This window comes from Myotis myotis, unplaced genomic scaffold (assembly GCF_014108235.1).
Source record: "Myotis myotis isolate mMyoMyo1 unplaced genomic scaffold, mMyoMyo1.p scaffold_m19_p_6, whole genome shotgun sequence".
NCBI lineage: Eukaryota > Metazoa > Chordata > Mammalia > Chiroptera > Vespertilionidae > Myotis > Myotis myotis.
In genome coordinates this window covers 42,141,769-42,150,882 of record NW_023416368.1, presented here as the reverse complement: position 1 = coordinate 42,150,882, position 9,114 = coordinate 42,141,769, and the positions used below count along the sequence as shown (strand labels likewise).

General features: G+C 43.0%; 1 protein-coding gene across 1 annotated transcript; it reads right to left on the bottom strand.

Annotated features, from left to right (window-relative positions):
• Nucleotides 1-350: 350 nt before the first annotated feature.
• On the bottom strand, nucleotides 351-1,709 carry LOC118659239 (isocitrate dehydrogenase [NAD] subunit gamma, mitochondrial-like). Its single transcript, XM_036315481.1, has one exon. The coding sequence runs from the start codon at nucleotides 1,692-1,694 to the stop codon at nucleotides 411-413; it is 1,284 nt and encodes a 427-aa protein (XP_036171374.1). The 5' UTR covers nucleotides 1,695-1,709; the 3' UTR covers nucleotides 351-410.
• Nucleotides 1,710-9,114: the final 7,405 nt, after the last annotated feature.

Below are 9,114 nucleotides of genomic sequence, written 5' to 3'. Positions count from 1 at the left end.
AACTCAGGTGAAATCAACATAAATTTATTGAAGTCTCTCAGAGGGCTGGGTGATTTTTTTTTTTTTTTTTTTTTGAGATCAGGTAGAGAAATGGTCTTATTTTACAGAAGAGAAAACCAAAAATCAAAAAGAATAAGAGAATTTTTCAAGAATACTGAGCTAGTGAATGATAAAAATTCATATTTTAATGAAAAAAATACACTGAATACAGTTCAATGCATTGAAATATTGTGGAAAGAATGAATACCATACTTATTGGGTCTATGCTCTCTTGAAAATCATATATACTTTTAATTACTTTCCATCCTCTTTACCTCCTTTTTTTTTTTTTTTTTTTTAGGGCAGAAGCCAGTTTATTCTGGGTCTGCCGTACAAGCCAGCCGGGGTGCTGGGGTTGGGAGAGGGACAGCCTAGGCCTCCACAGCCCAGCCATTGATGATGCGGATATGGTGGATGATGTCCTGGATGGCTTGCGACGTAGTGCCCTGGCCCCCAATGTCTGGGGTGTGCATGTTTTCATTGTCCATGGATGCCAAGACAGCCTTGCGGATGGTGGTGGCGTAGGAGTGGAGCTTTAGGTGGTCCAGCATCATGCAACTTGCCAGCAGCGTGGCCGTGGGGTTGGCAATATTCTTATTGGCAATACTCTTGCCTGTGTTCCTTGTAGCCGTTTCAAACACAGCGTACACATGGCCATAGTTGGCTCCAGCCACAAGGCCGGGGCCCCCGACCAGCCCTGCGCAGACGTTGCTGACAATGTTCCCGTAGAGATTGGGCATCACCATGACATCGAACTGCTGGGGCCGGGACACCAGCTGCATGGTGGTATTGTCCACAATCATATTCTCAAAGGTGATGTGGGGGTAGCGGGCTGCCACCTCCTTGCAGCACTGGAGGAAGAGACCATCGCCCAGTTTCATAATGTTGGCCTTGTGCACGGCTGTCACTTTCTTGCGCCCACTCTCATGGGCCAGTTTGAAGGCGTATTCAGCAATGCGCAGGGACTTGGTCTTGGTGATGATCTTCAGGCTCTCCACCACTCCTGCCACACTCTCGTGCTCCAGGCTGCTGTACTCGCCTTCTGTGTTTTCCCGGACAATGAGGATATCTATGTCCCGGTGCCGGGTCACCACTCTTGGCAGGCTCTTACAGCGGATGACGTTGGCATAGAGGTCTAGGCTGGTGCGAAGGATGTTGTTGCGGGATTTGTAGGATGGTGGCAGGTTATGGTTTGTTTCAATATTGCCCTTCAGGGCCACACGGTTTCGGCGGATGGCCATGATGGCGTTGCGGATGTCCTCTTCGTCGGCATTGGAGCTCACTTGCACTTCTTCAAAGTCCACCGGCACACACGCGTGCCTGAACACAGACTTGACGTGCAACATGAGCTCTGGCCCAATGCCATCCCCTGGGATCATGGTCACCGTGTGCCGCCCGCCATACTTAGCAGAGGGAGGAATTGTTTGTTGTGAGATGCTCCTCCGGGGGGTCTCGTTGGCACCCAGAACCTCCCAAGGACGGCAGAGGAGGGCCGGCCTGAGCACTGCCTTCGCTGGGCCGCCAACAGCCATGGCCACCTTCAGCGCCATGACGGAAAGTGAGAGCAACAGCAGGTCCCCACCGGCAGACACCGCTCTCACGAGAGTTCGGAGGGTTGCAAATCCGCGGAGTGGGCGTGCCCTGATAGCGCGCATGCGCGTGACTTGCCGGTTCCCACGCCCTTTTCCGGTGCCGAGAGCGCAGCCGCCGCCGCCATCTTTGGGGGGCACCCAGCTGTCCTTTATTGTTTTTGACACAAAAAGAAATGTTTTGTGGAAGTAATCCTCTCCCCTCTGTAATGGTGTGTGCTGTCCTGCAATAGAGGAAAAAGCCGATAAAGGAATGGCAGTGTGTTCAATAAGATTATCATTAATGATTACTGCTGAATTATAGGCTGAGACTGCCCCCTCTTCATCCCAACTCCCACATTCCTGCTCCAGGAAATCAGAAGGCCCCAAATGGCCACTGAATTGCTGCCTCCCCTCTCATCGATTGTCTGACTTCGCACTCCAGAGCCTAGCACACAGCTCAGCTAACAGACTTGTAACCCAGCAGGAAATGGTTACTTAGTTCTATAGAACTATCCCGTGACTCCACCTTAGGAACTGTGGTGGCCACAGAAAATTATTACTGCCTTTCCTATGTGGCCCTGGTGAGAACTCAGGAGGGGAATCTAAATAATGAATGCCAGAGGGCCTTAGCAAAGATGTACCTGGGGACAATGCCTGCCTAGAAAGTCCAGAAGGAATGCCTTTGAGGTTGTCACCTACAAGCTGGACCTTGTATAGCTCAGGGCTCTGCTCCATGGTGGCGAAAAACCTGCTCCTCCATAGTTGTCACCACACTGATCGTTGTATTGAAAATGAGCTGACTCCGTGGAGGCAGAGTGGCACTCAGAAAAATGCGTGTTGCCATTGGTGGCTCAATTAGGTCTGGATACAGGTCTTCACCCAACAGGAAAGACAGGAAAGCCATGCTGAGGCTGAGGGCCCCAACTGTGTAAGCCAGGGAAGAGTTTATATGAAAGATCCCTGCATATAAGGCTAGCACTGGCCCTGAAGGACAGGGTTCTTGGGGCTGAAACAAACATTTAGTTTAGCCAAAAGCAAATTTGTTGGAATTAAATAGTGTTTTTTCACCACCTCAAGTGAAGTCTCCTTCCATCACCATTTATCCCCCTTTTACCCTCTTCTGCCTCTCCCACTCCCCTTTCCCTCTGGTAATCACCATACTGTTGTCTGTGTCTATGAGTATTTTATTTTTGCTTAATCCCTTCATCTTTTTTACCTGGTCCTCCCCTCCCCCTGCTTCTGACAGTTGTCAGTCTGTTCTCTGAATTAAATGGTTTGATATGAATATACGATTGAACAAATGTATGTATGTGTATATTCTGGAGTATTACTATCTATGGAGAGAGTGACAAAGTAATTAAGAGCATAGGCTCTGGTACCGGACTAGCTGCCTCTCAATCCCACCTCTGCCATGTGGGATGAACTGAATTGTCAATAGGGCCTTAAGTCTATGGGTTTGAATCCCAGCTCTGCAATACTGTATACTAGATGTGTAATTTGGGTAAGTTACTGAGTTTCTCTGAACCTCAGTTTTCTCATTTGTACATGCAAAACCCATCAGGGAAAGCACTTCAAATTGCTCCTGTACATAGCAAATGCTCATAACTCACATGATATACTTATTTTGGTACACTTTTGGGCCAGATACTAGTATATTATCAATAGATGTAAATTCTTATTATCATTGTTATTTTTGAGGTACCCAAGATTATATTTTGAAACTATTTGATTACTTTTAGTAATTTGTTTTTAGTCTATGGTTTTTGCTTTGGCTTATTTACAGTAGTGAAAGGGTTGGAATAACTGGAGTGTCCACGCATTACCTATTAGTGTTGGGGTTCAATATTTCAGAGGTGGTGTCATTTGGGTGCTGAGAATAGTAAGAGCCAACAATAATTGATTATTATTTTATAGCAAATACTGCTAGGTAAGTGTCTTTATCAATCTATTTAGCAAATGAGGTAACTAAAGCCTGTGTCGCCGGTTACATGGCCACAACTACTAATAGAGCTAGAATTTGTATCCAGGAAGACTGGTTCCAGAGAGAATGTCTGTGTATGGCCATGGGACATATATCACTGAAAGATAAAAGTGCAAGTCACTGAAGATGAAAGACCAGTGACTGTGAAGATAGGGCTTGATGAATTGTGAAGTGTGAAGATAGGGCTTGATGAATTGTGAAGTGTGAAGATAGGGCTTTATGAATTGATGTCACCCAGACTGACAGTAGATCTACGGGAGGAGAGAAAGACCACAGGTGAGGGGTAAAGCTCTTGATGCCTATGTGGCATGAACCAAGAGGTTGGTTGAGTGAAATAACAAGGAAACATGGAAGGTGATATACAACCACTATCAAAATAACAGCAAGCTAATATGTATGGAATCCTCACTATGTGCCTGGCTTTGTATGGAACTTTTGAAAAGCACTATTTCAAGAAATATGCACAACAATCCTTTGAACAAGATGCTATTATTATTTTCATTTAATGTATAAATTAACTCAATTTTAGAAAAATTGAATAAATTACCCACATCTACTGTTTCAAGTAATCCAGAATGGCTCTGTGAAATGGTTTTAAGTCATCCATCCATCCATCCATCCATCCATCCATCCATCCATCCATTTATCCACCCACTCATCCATTTGTTTAACAAACTTGAGGATCTGCTAGGTATTAAACTCTAGGAATGGAAAAGTACTTTAAATCCCAGCCCCTGCCTTTGACTCTGATGGGAAAGGAAGATATAGTAAGGTTGTGATTTAATTATTTGTAAAACGAGAGTGCTGTGTTGCATAATCCTTAATATTTCTTTCAACTCCACCTCTGTTATTCTAGAAACAGTAAGAAGTAATCAGTAAAAAACAAGTTTTGTGCCACCAGCTTAGCAGTATAAAACTTGAACTGACTTAACTACTGTTAGCATACAACCATCCATTTTCTCAGTGCTATGAAGACTAGTAAGCTTGGCAGCCAAGGAACCCAGTATGAAGCAGCTGGGCATGGTTTTGGGTGGGAGACTCAAATTCAATGTCGGTGAAGTGTTTACAGTTTGCATGTGCACTGCAGGTGTGTGACATCACTTCCCATGACTGATGCAAATGCTGGGAACAGTGGCAGGAGACTGATAGTCTGCCTTTAACCCTTCCCAAAGGAGCCATCTTGTGGGCAGATGTCGGCCACACCTTCTTGCACATCTCTCTAAATAACCTGGAGATGAGCCAGTTCTTGCTGATCCGGCCTTGGCATTAGAATGCACAGCCACTGAGCTTCTTCAGGAAGTGGGAATAGGAAACCAAGTGCTTTTCTTTAATGCCCCAGGTGATGAAAATGATGGGAAAAATCAGCATTATTGTCTTGTTTAGGCTAGGATCAACACTCATTATTGAGGTTGCATGATTTTGGAGGGCATGGGAGTGGAAAAAGGCTTTCTATGTAGGAGGAAGCCCTATTTAAAAACGGTTCCCCAAACTACTAGTGTAAACAAAATTGGAGAGAGAAATGTTAAAACTACGTAAGGGAACAAATGTTTTCATGTTTTTCCTTGCAAATAGTCCTCTAGTTTATCCAACACAGGCTTTCCATTGACATAAAGGAAACAAACAGAATGAAAAGTATGGTAAGGAAAAATCACCTCTATGCAGTTATTAAAACAGATTATGCTCTTAGTTTATGCATACTCTGCAGTGTTAAATTGGGCATTGAATACAACATCTAAGCAATTTGGAATAACAACAGAAAAGTTGCTAGAAATTGGCTGAGACTCTTTCATATAGCCCATCTACACTAATAAAGAGAAACACGCAAATTTGTGTCACTCCGCTACACCCACCAGCCAATCAGAGAGACTATGCAAATTAACCCAACAAAGATGTCAGGTTAATTTGCATACTCAGGCGCTGAGCGACACAGGCGTTCCGCACCACCCCAGTCGCTCTGGGCCTCTGGGCAGCGTGGGAAGGCAGAAAGGCGGCTCCGGCCAGAGCAAAGGCGGTGCTGGCAGCCAGGGGAAGGAAGGCCCATTCTTGCATGAATCTTCATGCATCAGGCCTCTAGTATAAACATAAACTAAAATGTACATTTTATATAAATAAAAGTAACAGTACCTTAATTTAAATTAGCCTGTACTTTAGACTTTCCAGCAATTTGTGTAACTTTCCCTATAATTAGTTCACATTATAGCAGGTTTACCAGGCTGATACTTTTTATCCTACACATTTACAGTGCCTGAGGTAATGTTGCTGCTTTTACTCCTCCACATAGCTTCAGCACGGATGGTAAGATGGTTGTTTCTTGCAGGTGATCACTGGAGAACAGAGAGCCAGGTTCTGGGGACTTAATATATTGTTTATCATTATTTCTGGAATCATAACGGCTACTATGAGAAATGGGAAAAAAATGGTGTTTGAAAATAGATCCCAGTGAAGAAAACAAACAGCCAAATCCCAGCCTGCTATTTTTCTTCCCACACCAGAATCAGTACTCTGTGTAGGTGTCTGTTTGGGTCACATTATCTATGAAGTGCCTTTGAAAAAGTTATCCACTCTCCTGCAGCTGCAAGTGCTGAGCATTTTGCTTGAATCTGTAGTTCTGTGGTGTATTCTGGAATGCACAACTTTGGAAAACATTTAGACACAGCCTACCATTGTTTTTCAAGCCCTAGACAATTCTGGTTGAGCAGGTCTGATTAATATCAGTTCAGAAGTTTGAAGCCAAACCTTTTGCAAGGTGTCAACATTTGTAGGATGGAATATTACTTTGAAAGAAACTAAGTTTCTGCTTCCTTATGTTTCAAGTTTGAAGATGAAGTGAGATTGTGTCTGTTAATTTGAACACTGTTAGAGACTGTAGAGTTAGGGAAGCAGAAACTAGGATATAAAATTAAAAAAAAATATATGTGTGTGTGTTTTAATTGATTTTAGAGAGAGAGAGGAAGGGAGAGGGGGAGAGAGAGAGAAATAGTGATTGGTTGCCTTCTGCAAGCCCCTATTGGGGATTGAGCCCCAAACCTGGGCATGTGCCCTGACTGGGAATCGAACTGGTAACCTCTTGGTTCATGGGATGATGCTCACCAATAGAGCCACATTGGGCAGGGCAGTATATAAAAATTTTTTAAAAACATTTATTTCACAGTATTAAAATGGAATCTCACTACAATGTTAAATATTTAGATGACAACTTCTTTTTTCTAGTCAACTCATCCATTTCTCCTATTCACATGCTCCAAGCCATACAATTAGTTTTGGAAAAATTCAAGAGAAAAATGAAAGGAAATCTCTCTTTTAATATCTTAGGAAGACATCCACGTCTAAGATGCTTTTCTGTGACTGGTTGTGGCTGTGAGAGCTCAAGTTTAAGACACCAATGTAGGACATCCCTCTGTCTGGCTGTGAGCTGGCACTTCTGAATACACAACTGAAAGTAGAATGACTGATGAGTTTACCTTGGAAAACTCAGAAGCCCACTGGAGACCCTGTGGCTGACAAACTCAGGCACATCATCAAAACCAGGCTACCTTTTATTTAAATCAGAAAATTAAAAATGACAGGTACTGTCTCTGCTGTGGGCTTGGGGCTTCCCTTACTGGTAGTGGCAATTCATAGTCATGCATACAGGAGGGACAGAGCAAAGGTGATTGTGACTAGTTATGTTGCACATTTTCATGGTCTTTTAAATATTTTGGGAAGTAGCCAATTTTAGGCAATGACATTAGAAACATCCCAAAATGTACAATTTGTTAATGATTTTTAAAAATTTTATTTTGAGATAATTTTATTTTCACATGCAATTGTAAGAAATAATATAGAGGGATCTATCTATCCTTCACCCAGTTTTCCCCAATGGTTGCATCTTGTGACACTGACACCGAATTTTTGAACTGGAACCCGGATTCTTTGCCGGAATTGAAGAATGAATCCATGGACAGAAATGGTATAGCAAAGGTGGAAATTTATTGAAGAACAAGTACAAACTCCCACGTGGTGAGAGGGAAGAGTCCCACAAAATGGACTCCCAAGTAGGGAGGGGGAAAAGGGTCCCATTGAGTTCTTTTTCCCTATGGCTTATATAGGCTGCAGGTCCTGTGTCCTGATATCCCCTCTGATTGGTCAATATTCCCCTTCGAGTTGGTTACTGTAGTAACTCCTGGGCTCAAAGGTTGAACCTCACATGGAACAAGTGAGGTTCTCCCTGCTCCTTCCCCATTGTTCCCCTATTCCCTCTGGGCTTTCTTCTTTTCCATCTGAAAGCAGGGCTTCCTTCTCTTTATTTTGTAAATATAGACCTTTCTTGGCTACTTCCAGTTCCCTTGTCTTATGGAAACGTATCTGTGGCTGCTCCCTTGTCTTATGGAGATGTAACTGCATCTGGCTTCCTTGTGTTATGGAAATGTACCTTCTCCCTGTGTTTTTTCCATGGACCCCAATTCTAAAAAAATCCCTAAGCCTGCCTATATTTCCCTAAAATTTCTGCTTCAACCCTATAGTACAATATCATAACCAGGAAATTGACACTGATATAATCCATCAGCCTTATTTCAGTTAATCAGTTTTATATGAACTCATTTATATGTACGTGTGTGTGCACCTGCATTTAGTGCTGTTGACTACATGTGCAGATTCATGGGGTCACAATCACAGGCAAGATAGAGAAGAGTGCCATCATAAGGCCCCTTGTGCTATTAATTTTTTAAATCCCACCTGAGGATATGTTCATTGATATTAGAGAAAGAGGAAGAGAGAGAGAGAGAGAGAGAGAGAAAGAGAAAGAGTGCGAGAGAGAAACATTGATGTGAGAGAGATACCAACTGGCTGCCTCCCATAGCCATCCTGACCTGGAACAAACACAAACCCAGGTATGTGCCCTGACTGGGAATTGAACCCGCACCCTTTTGGTGTATGGGATGATGCTCTAACTGTCCAGCTCCAAGCTGTTAATTTTTAATCAGGGATATACTCAGAAGATTTATTCCTAAATTGGAATAGCTTCTCTGAGGCTATGTTGTATCTAAAATAGTTTTGAAAGGTATGACTAAGAAGACTGAAGACCTTAACCTTCACACTAATTCCAAGCACTAGACCTGAAATTCGAAATTCCAGAGCTGGCCTCCCTGGGGAGTTCTTTGGGAATACAAACAATGAATTACCATGCTGCCAGAGAAAGGAGAGCTGAGTGGAGAGTGGAGAAAGATTTTAATGATATCTGGAGTAAAAATAAGGCAGGGCTTTAAGGATACAAGTTAGTAGGCCTTTAGTATAGTTTTAACAAAGGAAGTTAAGAATTAGAGCCTCAGATTATTTTGTGTAAAAAAGAAAAAAGCAATGTCAGCAAGAACCAAAAAATAAAAATAAAATCTTTGCTGGTCTAAGCTCTGTGAAAAGAGCTTTCTCCCCCTGGGAAAACAATAAAAAAATATTTGCCCCTGTATCAAATTTAGGACCACTTACCAAAATGGCAATTGGCAGAGGCTGCTGCTTAGCTGAGAGCTCAATTGTCCGGACCCACTT